At 55.3% G+C, this 19144-nt stretch overlaps 1 protein-coding gene across 4 annotated transcripts in view; it reads right to left on the bottom strand.

Annotated features, from left to right (window-relative positions):
• Positions 1–352: 352 nt before the first annotated feature.
• Positions 353–19144, bottom strand: part of Dok7 (docking protein 7) — a 32490-nt gene continuing 13698 nt past the window's right edge. For all 4 annotated transcript variants that reach the window (XM_021163925.3, XM_021163924.2, XM_021163923.3 and 1 more), the window contains 6 exons: positions 13971–14090; positions 10884–11003; positions 8443–9167; positions 4981–5023; positions 1475–1627; positions 353–1179 (listed from right to left, as the gene is read on the bottom strand). In XM_021163925.3, coding sequence (XP_021019584.2) covers positions 1049–1179; positions 1475–1627; positions 4981–5023; positions 8443–9167; positions 10884–11003; positions 13971–14090 — 1292 coding nt within the window. In that variant the 3' untranslated portion in view covers positions 353–1048. The remainder of the gene's footprint in view (positions 1180–1474; positions 1628–4980; positions 5024–8442; positions 9168–10883; positions 11004–13970; positions 14091–19144) is intronic.

Genomic DNA, 19144 nt, shown 5'->3' with positions numbered 1-19144 from the left:
CTCATCCCCACATCAGACAACCAAAGACAACTGGACTCCTTGGAGGAGGAAAAGCAGAAGAGAAGAGGATGGGACTGGTGTCTGGGAGGAGTCTCTGCCAAAGCTTCTCCCCATAGCACTAAGGCAGGCAGGGCAGGAGAGCTGCCACCCCAGAAACTCCGTCCTGAAAATATCAAATAGGGGCATCTGTAAATGCCAACCTGGCACCACCATACATGCCCATCCCTAAACCCCTTGGCTCAGCAGCAAGGTGTTGTTCCCACCCAGTCCAGGGCACCAATCACATGTGAAAGACCTCACAGCTTTTGGAAAATAATATAAATTGTTAAAAATGTAACAGTGGGGATTTAAAACCATGTACCCGACTGCTGGAGTAGGTCCCAACAAGATGACAAGTGGAAACAGACTTGTCCCCACCATGGTCTTCATCCCAAGGTACAGAGCCTTGCTCTAGAGAGACACTGTAGGAGAAGGGGAGGGGGCTCCAGTGTCCCAGCCGCAGAGCAAGTCAGTGATACAGCGGTGGCAAGTCACAGGTCCCTCTGAGTACAGGACCAGTGCAGAGTGGTCTGCAAGTGCAAACTGTCATCGTGGTCACCTCTTCCAGGATGGGTAGTACAGCTTGCATTCCAGGCCTGGGAGACTTTCCCTTTCAACCGGGCAGCTTAGTAGTGCTGTTGTGGCAGACACTGAGGCTACCGATTCCTGGAGATGGGTCTCTTGGTGACCCCATGGCATAGGAGAACTTGTTCAAGTCAAGTCTTGGCCACCAGTGAGGCAAGAGACCCTGCTGGCAAAAAGGAGGCTGCTACATGCCTTTCACACATTGGAATGAACTGATATGGTATGGGCCCAGAACTTACGACTACTCATTCCAATGCACAAAGACCAGCCACAGCCACCACTGCAGCAGGAGGTCAAGACTCAGCTTCAATTACTGACCACCAGAGTACACAGACAGGCCAAGGTCTCTAGCCCCAAAAGGCCACCATCCCTGCCTGGCCATGTTGGACAGTCCAGCTGGCCATGTGCCCAGCCAGTCCCAGCCTCAGGGCCCCTTCTTCCGCTGCTCCAACTCTGGCAACCGTTCCTCCCGAGTCTGCGCATGCCGGACCCCGACGCGATGTGCTGTCTCTGTAGCTGCGATGTCGATCTGGGCATAGCGGGAGGTGCTGGCCCCTGAAAGCAGCCCACAGTGAGTGGACCCAACAGGAACATCCCCCAGCCCAGCTGCCCCTGCTCCAGCCTGCAGGTCCCTCTTCTCTGCAGGTGCCCCAGGTGATAGAGCTGGTGGGCACTCTGATCCGTCTCCATTCCCACCCCAGCAATCCTGTCAGAACTCTGGTGGGTGGGGGCAGGAGCTGAAGGTCTTGGATGTTTGGGAAGGTCACTTACAGCCTCTGAGGATGCACCTGGGGCTCAGGCCCAGTGCTAAGATCACAACTACCCACTGAGGTCCCCGGTTGTAACTCACCTCGCACACCCGCACTGGCCCCCGGTAGCTCCAAGTCCATGTAGTGCAGCTGCGGTCTGGAGGTGGGGCTGATGGGGATATTCACATACGTGGGCATCTCACTGTGTGGTCGCTCAGGCCCGGGGCTGTCAGCAGCCACCCGCCCTGGAGATCCTGTGGAGAGAAGACCTCTGAGATATAGCTGGGAGATATAAGGTACCCCAAAGGCCACTCAACAGAGCTTCCCCACCCCTCATGGGCCAGTGCCCTCCCTCCTCCCACCTTCCACCTCACCTTGGAGACCCTCCCCAGTTCTCCCATTCCCACTAGGGCCAGTGCGGGATCCTAGGACTCAAACACTGCCCCCTACTAGGTCCAGGCACTCACCCCTATGAATCCCACAAGGCCTGTCCTCTGTCCCTTCAAACGTCATCTTACATCCTCCCAGGTACCCTCTTGAGTGCAATGTCTCCTCTCCTGCCTCTCCAGGGTCAGCCTATCCCTGCTGTCTCTGCCTGACCCTCTTCTCTGTCCTGCTGCAGGAGGAACTGCTGGAGTAACTCCCAATAGATTGGGTAATTCCCATCAGGACCCCTCTGTGGGTGGAACACGGCCAGCAGCTTCATCTGTGTCCCCAGCAAAATGGACACCTCAGCAGTTTGAATTCTCTTTAAAGAATCCACCCCTACCCCTGTTCCATATCCTAGCAGTTGGTGGGCAGTGTGTGCACAGTCCAAGAAGCAAAAGGGACCCTCCATGCCCAGCAAGTGGGGCTCATGGTAGACTTGCTGCTAAGTGAACCGTTTGGATGGCCCCAGCCTCTTCCTGGCAGGCCCAGGGACCCTGCACACAGCTGGCAAAATCAAGTCCTTTCTCTGGTGGCACTCTGGTAATTGTGTCCCTATGAGGTGGGGGACAATCACATAGAATGGGACACAAAGCGCCATTTCAGAGTGCTAAGCAAGTACTCTATTCCAAGTACTAGCAGCCTAGACACTGAGAGGCTGGTGAATTTCCTGCCCCCATAGCTCAGGCCAAGACTGCAGAATCCAATTCAGGGCTGGGGCTCAGATTGGGGACACTGAGAGCCCCTCAGGTAAGCTTGTCTCTGCACCCCATATTCAGAGAGAGGCCTGGCTCTCTCTGTCGCCTGTCTGTCCCAGGGATCCTGACAACCCTGCCACGACCACCATGACACAGCGCCACCTGAAGATCTCATCCAGGACCTCCCACCTTCCTCTCCATCCCTGATGCCAACATGGCTACGGTAGTATGTGGCAACAGCTTGCTCTTCACAGAGAGACGGAGGCAGAGAGGTCCCTAGTTCCCAAGTCACTTATCTACCAGCCAGTATAGCCAGATGAGCCCCCAGGGTTGTGAGGGTGCACACTCTCACTATTCAATGAAGCAACTGAGCCCTTCTGTCCCAATTCCCCAGCCTTGGGGACTCCAGGGCAGACGCCCTACTACACAGTGCATATTCTTGGAGATCTTAAAGTCCTGTCCTGTCCAAGCTATGGTGAGGCTCATCTACTTCACAGGGCCACATGGGACGTCCATTTACTGGCCTCAAATCAGAGAGCCGGCTTTGCTTGCTCACAGAACATTCTGTCTTAGCCCTTGGCAAGCAAAGGCAGGCTCAGCATTTTCAATCCCCAGGAAATCTCTGATCTGAGGCGAAGGATTTCTGAGAATCTGGTGCATCTGTAGCACAGAGAATCCATCACAACAGAAGAAAACCTCCCCAAGGAGGCTCAGCCAGCAGGGTGGAGGGAGAGCTAGTACCAGCCTGCACTGCCTGTCAGGCAGCAAGGAAGTGCCTCCCCCTGCCCCCAGGATTGGGTTGGCAGACTGCAGAAGGGGCATGGCTAAGGAAAGGAGGAGAGAGCATGACAGGTCAGCTCTGGCTGGGGTCTGGGTAGAGCCCCAGGGTCTAAGAGTGGAAAGGCCAGGCTTCAGCATGGAGCCTTGGAAAGCAGAGGAGGGAGAGCTGGGGCTAGGCTCCAGGTCTCACTGGGCTTGAACATGTTTCCCAAGTCTGGGTACTTCAGATTGGATCCACTTTTTCCCAAGATTGTCTGGGCAGGTGAATTGAAACGGAACAAGGAGAAGCAGGAGAAACCTGAAGCCTAAACTTAGGGAGATAGATGGAAGTTTCAGAACCAACGACATCCAAAGTCCTAGGCCAGAGGAGTGCCGCGTAGATTCCATGCGATGCCTCTTCTCTAGCTAAACTCACTATCTTCCCAAGAAGGCACGGCCAGATGCTCAGGAAGATGTGGGTCTCCCATGTCCCATGTCCTTCCTGGCACTTTAATTCAGTTTTAGCTTTGGCCAGCATTGTTTTAAGACTCAAATACTTAAGTAGAACACAACAGACAATGAGATATCATTGCCTGACTGTCTCCCTTCCTGCAGCTGCAGGCTGATCACCTGCTGTAACCTATCACATCTCTGATCCTAGTCTGGCCCAGAGCAAACTCACATGTCCCATCAGAGTCAAGGTCCTGCCTCCCATGTGACCCCGCCCTTGCCCTCAGAGGGAGAGGGCCCTCTCCCTCTTCCTCTCCCTCTCAGTGGTGCCTCCCCCATCTCTGCCCCTTTGATCCTGGGGTGGGGTATCTACCATATCAAAGTAAAACACTGGCAGCCTTAGAGACATGGTAAGCAGAGGTAGATGCCTGAACAGTGAGGGCCAACCTTGCTACTCTGTGATATCAGGACAGACCCTGAACCAAAGACACTATATGGACCCAGAATTTAGGCTGAGCAACAGAGACATAAAACCCCAGTCACCCAGCCACAGATGGGATTGGGAGTCTCCTATTGATCAGTGTGTGGACCCTGCCTGCCTGTGGTCCCACCCACTGCTTCCTACCACATTGCCTTGTTGGGTCTGATTGGGCTCTATCTAACCTACAGGGCCTTCCAAAGGCACCACTCAGCTCTGAAAAAGAGACCCAGGGATCTGTGGCACCCACTGATGAGGAGACAAAGCGAGGGGTATCTCTGGCCTCCAGCCACCTGGCCCAGGGCCAGCAACCCTGGACCTATAGCTTCTCCCAACACTTCAGGGTTCGCCCTGTCAGGGCCATGCCCTCCAGCTTTCCTCTGCTGACAGCCAGGCTCCTTCTAAGGACTCTCCCATCCTGGTTGAGTCCTCTGACATTCATTCCCACCTCCTCCACAAACCCGTCCTGAAAAGCTGGAACCCCTGGGCCAGTTTCCTTGTCCTGTGTATCTTGCTATCTGGTACACACTTAGGGCTTGGACCTAATCCTTCAAATCACTCCTGCACCACAGACCTTGTTCTGGCTGTCCACTGTCCACTCCTGTCCACCCAGTCATGCTCCAGAGCCATCCATCTGTCCTCAGCTCACCACCTCCCCCTACTCACCTCTCCAGGCTCCCCAGATGCCACTGTTACCCCACTGCCCATACCCTTCCCCCATCCAACAGGGATATCCCCTTAACTCTAAACCCTGCATCCCTGCACTGAGTGCTGGGGTCCAAAGCCAGGTGCCTACCTGGATGCGTCACAGTGAATCCAGGGGATGAAGTAGCCATGACCTAGACCAAAGACAACAGGGGTCAGTGTGTACATCCCGCTCACCCCTTGCCCCGCCCCACCCGGAGCCCCAAGAAATGGAATGCTAACTCCAAAAATGACATAGGTCTGAGGATCTGGACCACCCATAACCTGGAGGGACACAGGGATCTGTGGCACCCACTGATGAGGAGACAAAGCAAGGGGTATCTCTGGCCTGGGGCCAGCCACTCTGGGCCTATAGCTTCTCCCAACCATCCAGAACCCTTTGTTCTTAGCCCTGACATGGTCCAGCCCAGACACCTGAGGCGATGGGTGTTCTGAGGAAGAAGTTTACAAGCAAGGGTTCCCAGGCTACTTCCTTCTAGCTTATGTTTCAGCTGGACCTCACTGCCCCTCACCTCAACAGCATATGATTGCAGAACAGCGTGACCACATGTGACCACCGTGTTCACTTTCTGCCCCTAGCCTGCTGTCCCATGCCTTACAGAGCCCTCCTGGGAACCCATAGTTGAGACAAACAGCCCCCCAACCCTGGAATGCATCCCAGGCCTTTGTTTCAGGCAGAGCCTGACTGGGGAGTAGAGAGGAAACAGCTTAGAGTAGCTGCACGGGAGGATTCACTCCTTCATGCACAGACCTCCCCACCCCAGCTGGGAAAAAGTAGAAGCTGACAGCCCAGGGTTCCAAACATCCCAGGCACCTGCTATAAAAGACCCATCAGAATAGGTAACACAGAGTCACCCAATCCCAGTGACTCTGAAAGAACAACTTGGTAGTGGGACCTCATGATGGGAGGGAAGACACACCCAGCACTGTTCCGGCCAGCCTTGAGAGTAATGGCCACATGCCCAGGGTATATGCAGGGATGCCCCTGGACAGAGCACGCAGATCTAACTACATCACCATTTAGCACAGTCTGGTGCAGAGCCAACCACATACAGGCCTCTGAGGGTGTGCTTTGTCACTACACAAAAGGCCAACTCCTCAACAGTCCCCACACAGGACATCTGCTCAGGGAGGGCCCATGGCTACAGGATCAACTCTGGACCCTAGGCATGGGTGGATCACAGTGGGACAAGAAAAACACATGATCAGCTTAGACCCTCCGGTGGGCTGTGTGTGAGGCGGCAGGTCTGAGACCAGTGACCAACCATCTCCAGGACCCTGACCTTAGGGAAAGCCCCACCCCATCTCATGAAGAGGGGTCATGGCTGGTGACCCTGGGTTCCACATGAAGCCCTAACCACCTATGTCTCTACAAACTCCTGGGGCTTATTTATATGTCTCAAGGGATGGATTGGACAGGAGAAGAGTCTGGACTAGCCTTCCCCAGGGCACTTCCCACCTTCTCTCTGTGTGTCATGATGCTTCCATTCTTCCTGAAGTGAGGACTTCTTGCCCCCAGGCCAATCCTCGCCCACCCAGGTTTAGGGCCCAGGCCAGCTTTCCTTAGGTAGCAGGTGGATATCCAAGCTGTAACAGCATGGATTCGACCTTACCAGAACTGCCCACCTGGGTGCCCTTCTTCCTGCTGCAGGAAGGACCTTTGGAAGTACAGACAGCTAAGTATAGAGAACAAAGGGCTCGGGCCAGAGCAGTGCCTGCCCCTCTGCCTGGCCAACCCTCTGGCTCCCTGGTCCCTGGATCTACAATCTCAGACCTTTTGCAGGAAGACTACTGGTTCCCTCTAGTGAACACACGTCATCTGGACACTTGTATAGGGATCTCACCAGGCCCTCAGGCCAGCCCATGAGGTGAGCCAATTACCCATCAACCGAGGAGGAAACTGAGGCTCCCAGAGGTACGGTGACTTGCAGGGCCACCCAGTCAGTGGGTAGTGAATGTGGCCAAGCCCCAAACAGAAGCTTGGGAGAGCCAGGCTCCCAACTTCCAGCAGGGCTGCCAGCAAGAATGGAAACAGGCAGGCAGGAAGGGAGGGGCTGCTCCTTGGAGCACTCTCTGCACAGGGAAAATGAAATGGGTTAGGGGCTGGGTGAGTCTGAGCTCAGAGCAAGCCCCGCAAGGGAAGAGAAAACATTGTATGGCTATATGCCCCTCCCCCTCCACATCACACCATGTCTCCGGCCCAGGGGTTATCCAAAGCCACTGGTCCTCTTTCCCACATCCACAACACCCAGACCTCAGGCTAAGGGCCAGGCCCCTGGAGTTCCCTCAGTGTCAGGCCTGATTGGGGGGGGGGGGCAAATGGAACAAGGCAAGGCAGTAAGAAAAGATAACTTTATTTCCAGTCTGAGAAGGTATTACAAACAGATTTTAAAAACCGCAATAGAGCAACATGGTTGGCCGCAATGCAGGTACAGACCGAGGCATTTACAGGTGTGTTGGCCTGCAAGATCGGAACTGTAGGTGCCAATGGAGGGATGCAGAAAGGGTGGGCACAGCCACACCAACCCCCTGACACAGGGAAGTGGGGCACCTCTGCTCTGTACAAGGCAGCACACAGCCTGGGGCAGTGGACACCCGAGCACAGAGTCAGGGTGACCTGTGGGCAGGGCCAGAGTGAGCCCTCCTTATTTTCTTCCACCTGGTCCTGGCCACCAGCTTCCTGGTCCCAGCAAGGAGGCACACAGGAGAACACTACTGCAAGGTTCTGCAAGAGACCCTCCAGCAAACTGATCTCAGGACCCTGGGCAAACTCAGCCTCTCGGGGGTGGGGGGTGGGGGGTGGGGGAGTGATGCACACTCCCATCAGGCAGCCCTCTTCTCAGAGCCCTCCAGGGGCCCAGGAGCAAACTGATCTGCGGTGTGTGTATGGGGGCTGGGTGTGTGTATGTGTGTGTCAATGTCACAGACCCCGCAAGTCATGGAGCCTCCTGAGCGTCAGTTTCCTCCCTGTGGGATGGGACACTGATCCCACCTGTGGGTGCCGCGGGGCGCTGTGTAAAGCAGATCACATATAGATTGTGCCCAATCCATGGGCTGCACATACAGAGCTGCTGGCTCACAGACTAGAGAGTCTAGAGGAGCCTTGGTAGATTTGATTTTGGATAGTAGGTCAGAAATGACCAGTGACAGAGGGGTCAGTTATCCGGGAAGAGGGCAGTGGTCCAGGCCAAGCCTTGTCACTGAGAACTGACCCCAGCCATGGAGATCTTCTGCTCCCAGCAGTACAATAGATAGCAGGAGCCCACGGGCATGGCAGCCTTCTGCCTGATCGATCCAGGGCGTGAGAAGATAGTGGAAACGCTGGATCAGGGGCTCTCCTGACCTCAGCCTGACCTGCCTCCAGCACTGGCAGCCACTTGGGGAGGACAACCCTGTGTTTGTCACCCTGCCCCTGAGGCCCTTGCTACAGGTCTGGTGGCTTCTCAAAACAAACAGAGCACCTCCTCTGCAAAGAGGCTAGGGCCCCTCCTCCCCTGTCTGGAAGGGCGGATCTAGCAGCGGCCAGCCTGCTATCTCAGGGAGGGGGCTTTACCTTGAGTCCGCCACAGATTGAACATGACAAAAAGAAAGCTGGAGGCGGCCCTGCATGGGGGCTGCCTGCTTCCCAGGACTCGCCAGGGGATGGACCCGGCAGCACAGCGTCACTGCCTGGGCCTTCCGTTGCCTGTCCCCGTCGGCGAGCTCCCAGCCAACTGGAGGGACACCCAGTGGGCGTCTGACCACCCAAGTCTGTGGCCGAACCATGGTCAGAGCTGCCCTGAGAAGCTGGACTTGGGTCTCTGGGGGCCTGGCGCAGGCTTCGAGGTGTGTCATAGTGGTGTCGCAGTGACGTGGGCACCTGGTACTCGGCCGCCCCAGGTGGGCAGGCACACAGTCTGGGCTCAGGTGCGCTGGCTCCAGGGGGCAGGCTGAGCAGAGAACCGAATTCCTCACCGGCCCGCCACACGTCCAGGTTGCTGCCGGCATAGGAGGAGAAGCTGCCAGAGTAGGAGGAGTGGCTGCCTGTGGCAATGCCACTGTCAGAGGAGCTCTGGCGGCCAACCTCCTGTAACTGCCGAGGCCGCAGTGGCTTGAGGGGTGGCCTTGAGGCTCCCAGCATGGCTTCTCCTGGGCCCTGGGCAGCCACCAGCCCTGGTCCTTCTTGTGATGTGCCAGCTGAGGACGAGGACTGCTCCGGCCACGCAGTGAGCCTGCTGCTGGCGCTGATGTCCGAGTGGCTAGCCTCAGAAGAGGAACTGGATAGGCTTCTGTCATCCCCTGAGACAAAGCAGAAACTGAAGCTGCTGTGGAGGTCCAAGCAGGTGAGGAGTGGTCTCTAGTTAGCATGCTGTGGCAGTCCACCTCTCTCTAGCCCCTACACCTGGAAGGAAGCTGGAGCCACTGGCCCAAGTCCTCAGGACAGCCCCTTCCTCATCCAGCCCCTGCCACTTTCAATGCTAGCCAGCCACCTCCTTGGTCCCAGTCTGCACCTCTCCATCTCTACTCCACCCTCTCTCCTCTACAGCTCACCTGAGGCAGGTACCTGCTTACAGCCCCTCATGCTATGGATCTGTGACCCAGCTCCTGAGTTCCCCCCTCCCCTCCTAGCCTAACCATTGTGACTACCATCCTGGCCACCTTCTAGTCCAGCCAAGCCCTGGGGCAGCCCACCATCCCAGTAAGCTCACACACCAGCCTGCCCCATCCAGTCTGCCCTGTCCTCTGACCCCATCACTGCCTCCGCTTGTCATGGGGACGAGAACATGCCTGGGACCAGATCCTGTCCACTGCCCTCCCATCCTGCCAGGGCTGCCTTGCCTCACCCTGTGTGCACAGAAAAATACATGTCACCATTGCTTTTCTTTTCAGCTTGTCTGGCCTAGTTTACAGAGCTCCCTGAGCAAAACGCTAGCTGCAAACCTTCCAAGAGATAAGGAAGCTTATTACAGGCTGGGAACCCCTACTTCTAGAGGGAGGGGCTGGGAGGGGGAGAGGGACAAGGTCCCGCTGTGCATCCCTGGGAATGGGGACAGGCACCAGACAGTACTTCTCTGGCCTAGGTAAACCTGGTATAGCCCATCTGCCAAGCCAGCCTCTATCCTTCAGCCACAGCTGCTCCTGGCTGGGTTTCTATCTGTGTTCCCACTGACAGTAGCTGGAGAAGGGCCTCTGCTCCTGGGAAGCCAGCTCTGTTGACCCCTGAGGGGTTTGCCAGAAAAACAGTAAAACTAAATTGCAGAAAGTTTGGGGCTTGTCTAGGCCACATGGCTAGTGTATAAATGAATGAAGGGAGAATAAATGAATGAATAGGAGAGAGAAGAAAGAATGAGTAGGGACAGAGTCAATGAGTGGCTAAGTGGATGGGTGATAAAATGAATGAATGATCAGGAGGAATGATGAATGGATGATGGATGGATGCATGGTTGATGGATGGATGGATGATGGATGGATGCATGGATGGATAGATGAGTGGATGGATGGATGATGGATGCATAGATGAGTGGATGAATGCATGCATGCATGCATGGTTGATGGATGGCTAGATGGATGGATGGATGGATGCATGGATGATGGATGGATGGATGATGGATGCATAGATGAGTGGATGGATGGATGGATGGATGGATGGATGGATGGATGGATGGAAGGATACATGGATGAACGGATGGATGGGTGCATAGATGAGTGGATAGATGCATGAGTGGATGGATGCATGATAGATGGATGCATGGATGCATGAATGTGTGGATGGATGGATACACACATAGATGAGTGGATGGATGGATGCATGCATGCATGAATGGATGGATGATGAATGAAGAATCAGTGAATAAGAGGGAAAAGCCATGACCGAGATGGATGACAGCTACCTGCACAGGTCAGAGGGGTCACCCAAGGGTACCCCAACAGTCCATGCAGACAGATGTGGAGTGGAGAGGCCAGTACTTAGAGAGAGGTCCCTGCAGCCCAGACAAGACCAACCACTGACTCTACCTCCACTGCCTGGCCGGCCAGAGTGTGAAAGCAGGCTGAGCCTCTTCTCTAGCTGCAGGGCTTCCAGGGCTTCCTGGGCAACACGCTCTTCTGAGGCTGAGGGTCCCCCAGAACTCGGGTCTGTGCAGAGAAGAGGATCGGTGAGGCAACAATCACCCCTGCACGCCACCCCTGCACGCCATCCCTGCACACTACCCCTGCACGCCACCCCTGCACATCACCCTTGCATTTCACCTCTGCACCACCAGGACACCTGGTGAGTACAGAACCTTCAGAACCAAGACATCCTGAGCCTGCCCCTAGCAGGCCCAGCCCTGTCCCGTGCCTTCACCCAGCAGCTAGGCATCAAATACAGGATACCTAAACCAGCCACTCTGGCCCCCTAGATGACAAGCCCAGGTCTCTGTGTCTTCCCAGTCCATGTTCTTGTTCTGTGGACATGCCCTTGAACTACCCAGCCCAAGTCCCTGTCCCCGCCGTGGGTTCCCTATCTGTTCAGCCTAGGTCCCTGTCCCTGTGACAACTCCCACTAAGACAACCAGATCACTCTTCTCCACCCTCAGCAGGGCAAGCCTCTCCACACTGGTAATGGGACCTTCTCAATCCCACAGCCCCCCTGACCCAGGAGAGGTTTGCTTGGCCCTGGCTCAACACACCACTCCTCAAGGGCCCCACTTTGGTCTCAATGAAATGCTTCCATATTTCTGTCACTGCCTGCAGCTCCCTGGCCCCTCGCCATCTGCCATCCATATGCCATGCCATATCACCATAAGTGACAGCAAGATGATTGTCCCCCATCCTCACCATGTACCCTGTGTCTCTGCTGAGGTGCTCATGCAAGGTCCTCCCTGCCCACATCCACACTGCCCATCCCTTAACAATGCCAACCTCTGGCTGAGAGGCAGCCAGGCTGCATGCAGTGGGACCTGTCCCTCTGGCCCTGTGTATGTTCCCTGTACAGACACTGCCATGTAGAAAACCTACCCTGTAAGGAGGCCTCTTCTAGCTCACAGTAGCCTCCTTCCTTCCTTCAGAAATACCTTGGAACACATGTGGCCCCAGAGAGCCCAGAGGAAGGCTTCTATGACTGTCACCTGCTGCCATGGGCTTCCCGAGCTCTGAATGGCAAGCTTCCTGCAGCAGTCCCTCCCCCTTCCTCCAGTTAGACAGGGTCACTAAGACATCAGAATGCTGTCCTCAGAGCAGGAGTTTCCAGAGTCCTTGATGCTTCCCTTCCCATCTGCCTTCCCTCAGCTCTGGGTCCTCATGTGGAAGACTGAGGCCTTGGTAGGTTAGATCACAGAGAGTCCACACAATAACACCCCAGCAAACCTAGAGAGTGGGGTGCTGCTCCAAAGTGTGCATCCTAGGAGCCGCTCCCAGCTGTGGGACTTGAATGCCACATCATCCCCAGAGCCCCTGTCCTCTCACAACCCCTCCCTGCATGGGGCCAACCAACCCTGTAGGGCTCCACAAGTGCCTAGCTGGATGCTGACTATAATCCATGCCTGCCAGGGTGACCCAAGGCCCCATATACCAAGGCAGGACATCTAGGTACAATTTCCACAGACCCAGGCCCTGGGAGAGGCAGTTTTTGAGCCGTCCCAGCAGATATGACAGGGACAGCTGTGGAGCAGGTCTGAAATGCACCAACAGTCACCAATGGCCCTATCTGGGCACAGCCCACCCTCTACCTGTATGGGAGTACCATTCACTTCCAAGATGAGCCATCTGTGTCTCCCCCTGCCCAGTGCTGCATCCAATACTCCCTTCACCCAGAACCATTTATAAAACAAGCAGGAGAGTGGGTACCCCGAAAATCCAGGTCCTGCTCCCAAGAGCCTCAACAGTGGCTCACACACATACCAGGATGAGTTGTGGAGTGACTATGCTCCAAGGAACCTCTAAAATGTGTGCCTTTGAGAGAAAAGCATGGACACTCTGGTGGCCCCCTAGCATAGCCCCTTCACATTTCACCTGCAGCTGCAATGTAAAAATGCTACCAGAAGGGGACGAGGTCACTTTGCCTAGACTCCTGGACAAGAGGAGAGTTCTGACCACAGGGAAGGCCTCGGGCTTTCGAGCAGGTATCTCACTGGTTGCTCTAGGGGTGGGCAGATATGGAGGGCCTGGTGCCCATGGACCTGTCTCAGCATTTGAAACTGTATTCCTTTCCCTGGCTGAATGACCATGTAAGGACACAGAAGATGGGAGCTTTGGCCATCAATGTGTCGCCACATCTGGTCACTGTCCTTATTGAGAATCCCCAAATCAGGGCCCGCCAGAGTCTGGAAAGACCATTCTGCTCTGGGTCCCTCAGTGTCAGGGCCATGAGCCCTTAATTTCTAGCAGAATAGCTGACTAAGATGCTCTGGACCACTGCAGGGATTAGGGGTAGGACAAGAGGCATGTTCAGGGGCGCCCACACCAAATACACCTTGAAACCCCACACATACCAGATAACATCCCACATAACAGAGTAGCTCTAGACCAAATGCCAAGCTCTGACACTCTGGACCCGACGCCTAGCTGCAGACAGATCAGCTGCCCACATGCCAGTGACTTAGGACCAGGCTTCTTTCTCTGCCCCATCTCTAGGGTCTTGGGCTTCTTGTTTGTTTGTTTGTTTGTTTGTTTTGTTTTTTGAGACAGGGTTTCTCTGTGTAGCCCTGGCTGTCCTGGAACTCACTCTGTAGACCAGGCTGGCCTCGAACTCAGAAATCCGCCTGCTTCTGCCTCCCAAGTGCTGGAATTAAAGGCGTGTGCCACCAACGCCTGGCTCGATCTTGGGCTTCTTAATGCCCAGCCCCTGCAGCCGTGGTTCACTTGGCTCAACTAGAAGGTCACAGGCTCTAGTGTCCCAACGGTCCATGTCCACAGAGGAAGGGCAACTACAGGAGATCCAGGTCTGAGACCTGCCAGCGGACCCCCTTAGCAATCCCACTGAGTGCTAAGGTCCCAAGCCAGTGGACTCTCAGATTCATAGTCATGGATAGGAAAGGGCAGGCTACCTTGCTAGGCTGATGAAGCAGGTTACCCATTTCTGGACCAGCAAGTGTGGCTTCCCTGCCACATTCCCACACACACCTGGGAGAACTGGCCGAAGCCCAAACGGGCCTTTGGTTGGGGAGATGCCTCGGACAATGCAGTCAAACAGGAAGCTCATCTGCTCTCCCTCAGCTGATGACAAGAAGAAGACTCCAGCCCCTGCAGAGGAAGGACAGAGAGATATGAGGGTCAGCCAACTCCAGCAGGGGTTGGAGATGCACCCAGAGTAGGGCTGGGGATCTGGGATGGGTGCATGAAACCTGTGAAATCCCCAGCCCAAATCCAAGTGACCTAATACAACTACATGAAGCCACACGCCCAGAGACCTAGAGGCCCAGAGCCCCGGAGCCCCAGAGCCCTTGTATCTCTCTGCTGTCAAGTGAGCCCATCAATGCTTCCACATGGAACCAGCCTTGGGCACCAGGTCCATGCCATCCGAGCCTGTCTAGAACTGGGCCAAAGCAGCAATCTTCTCTACCTGCAACAATTGTGCCCAGGGTGTCGAGCTGGGTGCTGTCTCTCTAGCGATGCCTAGAGACTGTCCCTCCCAGACAGCACTGCATGGCCCAAGCACAGTGGTCCTGCACCTCATGAGGGCATCCTGTCCTGACTTGCCAAGACTGCTCTCCTAAAAGGATGTTGACCAACCCACTACCTGCACCTCCTGTGGGGAGCCACACAGGCCAGGCCACCCTCTGACCTCCAGGCTCCCTCTAGTTTCCTGGGGTTCTTCCCCTAGCCGGTGCTGATGACAAGGGAGGCACTTCTGGGAGTTCTCCTTGCATCTCCTGCTCCTCAGTCTGTCACCTCGGTATGGTCACCACTGACTCCGATCCTTACTCAGGACTGTGCCATGTCACCTGTGGGATGTCTGTTCCATTGTGGCACAGTGTGGGGGGCCCACACCACTAATGATCAGCTATTGTTCTGAGTACTGTGTCTGAGGACACACTGAGTGGCTTCCCCCCTTTCTGGAGGTCAAAGGGTAAAGATGAACCCCTGAGGTAGCACACACGTCCCAGGGCTGACTCTGCTCCAACTGTCCGCCCAGCAGAAGGAAGGAATGGCATGTAATCAGCCCAGGATCACTTGGGCAGAGGGACCGCATAGGTGCTCAGAGCCTCTGTGCCCAGAGAAGCCCAGAGCCATGAGTCAGCATGGAGGCCACCCCCAGGCCATCTGCCATCAGGCACCGGGCCGGCCCTCCTGCTGGGCCGTGCCTCCACCCAGGGTGAATGAAGACCGTCCCTGGCTGAGTGAATGAGAGCCCAGCCAGGCTGGCTGCACCCACCTGCTGAGCCAAGGCCACGGGGCTGGACATTCAGTGTGTCACCACACAAGAATCTCTCTCTGCTCTGGGCTTCTGCTGTTGCCCAAAGAAAGGCAGGCAGGGTCCACGCAGGAGGATTCTCGGGAGCAGAAAGCAGGGACAGCTCTGTATGGCTGGGTAAGGGCTGAGAAGAGCACAGGTCACACTCCATCTTTTCTGAACATGAGGCTATGGATGCCAGGGGCTCAGCTAGTCCCAGGACACACAGGCTTCTGTGCCCCTGCGTGGCCACCCCGGCGACAGACAGCATAGGAGGCTACTAAAGCTTCATGATATCATATATAAACCATTCTTGTTTTAGAGATAAACATATGGAACCCACAGCAAGCAAGAGACAGACTCAAGACTAGGGCAGAGGCCACTGGGACACTGCCCAGCACAACAGAACTGGTTCTACACCAGGGACCGAGACAAAAGGCAAGACACGGGGCACACGTGGATGGCTACCCTGATGCCCACCCAGGATGCCACCTCCAGAGATCACTGGCTCAGAAAGGCCCTGGTGGATCTGGTGGGTGGGCTAAGCCAAGATGTGTGCTGGGCCTTGGCTAAGTGAAGTATGCTGGCCATCATCTGCGGGCCAGTTCACACGAAGCATCCCGTGCTTGCTCCTGTCCTCCATCTACCACCCCACCCACTGCAGGGCTCAGTCAGTCTGGCCCCAGTTCTCCTGGAAGGCCAATCCTCTAATCCTGAGCTTACAGGCAGCTGGCAGAAGCCGCAGGACAATCAGTCCCCCGACTATAAAAAACCACATTACCGAAGGGAGTGGAGCTGGCCCTGCATTCCACTACGGCCATATCTACGGAGTATCAGGCTCCCCCCTTCTGCCCCCGGGAGATGCAACCAGGCAGACAAGGTCCAGGAACCTAGCAGCTACCAACCTCGGCCCCAAATGCCCATATGGCATCCCTATTAGCCACTCCATCTACAGTCCTGAAGGATATACCTCTTCCAGGGCCCATCAACCTGGGCCTTCAGAATCCAGGGATAAGGCCTCCCCAGGATACATTTCTATCTCCTACCCTGTCCCCTTTGTCCTCCCAAGGCTCTCAGAGTCACCGAGGACTCCCCAAGCATGCCTGCCCCACCGGCATGCCTCCACATGGGAGATGCCGTCCATATTCCTTAGCACATGCCAACGACCTTTAAAACAGCATCACGGCGCTTCTCAACCCCCCTAATGATGAGACCCTTTAATACAGATTCTCATGTTGTGGTGACCCACAACCATAAAATTATTTGTTACTCCTTCATAGCTGTAGTTTTGCTACTGTCATTGCTTGTAATGTAAATATCTGTGTTTTCCAAAGGTCTTGGGTAATGCCCCTCAAAGGGCCGCAACCCACAGGTTGAGAAGCACTGCGATGTCACCTTTTGTTAGTTCCAAGCTCTGACCTTTAATCCCCTCCCAAGAAGCCAGATGTCCACCCTGAGGTACTCTCACCTCTGTCACAGCCCTTGTGATGCTTACTCTGCCTTACATCCCTTTAGCTGTCTGCCGCACTAGACCCCAGACCAAGCACCGTGGGACAGTGACTCCAGTGACCTCCCGGGATCGGATGCCAGGTCCCTTATGTAAAAATAAAAAGATACCTACAAGGATCTTCTCTTTGCTGCTTGCTAGCTTGTATGTTCCAAAGAAGGGTGAAGCCCAGGTCCCCTGTGCGCGTGACTGCCCACCCATGAGGCTAGGTCCCCTTTTCTCAGCATCCTCTGGTCAACCTGAGCCTCCTCAGAATAGGATATAGTGGCAGAGGTGACACTCTGCTCTTCCAATTCTGGGATGAAGTCACTGAAGGAGCCTGGAACCACTCCCTTGTGCCCTCTTGGGACTGCCCACCATGCAGAAAAGCCCAACTGTGTTCCTGGAAAAGGAACTATGACCTCCACACCAACCACGGGACCCGCCACCATCCTGGCTTTCACTGTTCCAGTGACCCAGTCTGTGTCTTGTGGGACAGAGATGAGCTACCGCAGAACTCTGACCTAGAACTACAAGCAGCAGACCAGATAGATGCTGGAATCAGGGTGTCTACTACAGTGCAACAGTTAACACAAGCTCACAAGATGGGGCGTCAGAAGCTCCAAGGATCTACTGGCGTTTGCTCTAGCACAGTGAGTCCTCGAAATCACCATGACAATGACCTCTAGATATACACACACTTCCAAATGTCTCAGGCTTGGCCCAGCAAGGACCAGCACTTCCTGAGTGGAGTTCAGAGACATTAGCCAAAAACCCTGTCAGCTTGTCTCTGGGCACCCTAAAGAGCACCTTTATCGACCGGTGGCACCCTCTCTGCAGGCCCAGATGAGGCCACTTCTTCATCCCTCTGCCTGTTTCTGCTCTCCAGCACCTGCTATGGGCCTCAGGGTCCCTGTTCTTCCACGAAGCCTACACCAGTCCGGCCCTGACTCTTTTGCTTTTTGAAGACCAAGCTAAGCTAAGGTCCTGGTCCTTGGAAAGAGAGTGAGCAGCCAAGCTCAGGTTATGCATGGGGGTCCCTTCCAGACCCCAGGAAGGGGGACCCCAAGCCCAACTTCAGGCACACTGCAGGTGCACAGACCACCTCAGGAGGAAGTGGCATGTTGAGAGGTGACACTTTCTCTCCTGTACAGATGAGGAAGCCAAGGCATTGGGCTCCATCCCAAGCATTCTGAAGAACTGCAGTCAGTCACACACAGTAGTATCACTGACATCCCCAAACGGTGAGGTTTCAGTCTAGGAACCTGATTTCTCTTATGTAGCAGCCTGAGCTGAGATACAAAGATGCCATGTACCCCAGGAGGTTGCACGGCCTGTCTCAGAGGTCAGAGGACACTGTGCCTTTCCTCTCTCTTCTGTCCTGAACAAACAGCTCGCAGCAGCAGATCAGCCCCCGAGGACACAGATGGTAGCTGCTGACAGCTGGCAGTGTCTGAATTACCCAGCAGCTGGTTCTGCTCCCTGGCTCCCAGCTCAGTGCCCACTCTGCCCAAGAAAGCCTTTTGTTCCTCAAGAGGAAGAAGGGCTGGCACGTGCCGGATGGAGGCCTGGGGTAAGCAGCCAGCTCCACCCTGCCTCAGGGACAGCTGCTCAGACAAACAGCAATACACGAACTGGGCCACTTCTGCCACTGTCCCCACCTGGCCACAGGCAGCCATGGCAGCCCATGCCTCCATTTCCTCTTCTTCAAAATAGAGCTGGGGTGAAAGCCCCAGGCGTTGAGGCCCCAAAAGCTAGGGCTCGAGAGCACTTAGATGTATCCCTCTCCGTGTCCAGTACGGCAGCTCTCAGGAATCCTCCTGTGGCCAGCCTGGGCCTTGTGTGACAACAGGTTTCACACTGATGGGGCCTGGACTCACTCTGTACACAGATGTCACTATCTGACTACAAAAGAGGGAGAAGTTCACTCTAATCCCGGCCGGCAGAACCCCAAAAGCCAGCAGAGATGGGATCACAGGCCTGGAGGTGAATCATGGCAGTCAGGGGCCTGATTGTGTCAGTACCAGCTACTAACTGCAGGATCGTCTCTGAAGGCCACAGAGACGTGACCCCACAAATGGTCACATCTCTTGAATGTCATTTCATGACTACTGAGTCATCCTGTCTGGGATGCCTGCGTCACTATCCCTGTGGCCCATGAACAAGGCTTGAGAAAAGCAAGCTCCACAGAGCCAGGAGTCCTTGTCCTGCCCCAGTCCTGCTGCCCGACCTCAGCAAAGGGGCCTGCCTCTCCCACAGCCAACCTCCATCCAGAGAGCACTCCTGGAAACCATTGGTCACCCCGCTACAGCTATTGCACAGCTAAGCCTTCCTGTCCTTCTCTGGAGAAAAACCAGAACCCGGTAGGCTCTAGGCTCTTCTTGCCCTTCCTTCTCTGGTCTACCATCTCCTGGACTG

This window comes from Mus caroli, unplaced genomic scaffold (genome assembly GCF_978045245.1).
Source record: "Mus caroli unplaced genomic scaffold, Mus_caroli_1 scaffold_4, whole genome shotgun sequence".
NCBI classification, from domain to species: Eukaryota; Metazoa; Chordata; class Mammalia; order Rodentia; family Muridae; genus Mus; species Mus caroli.
Note: the sequence above shows the minus strand (reverse complement) of the source record. Positions and strands in the feature narration are given on the sequence as shown.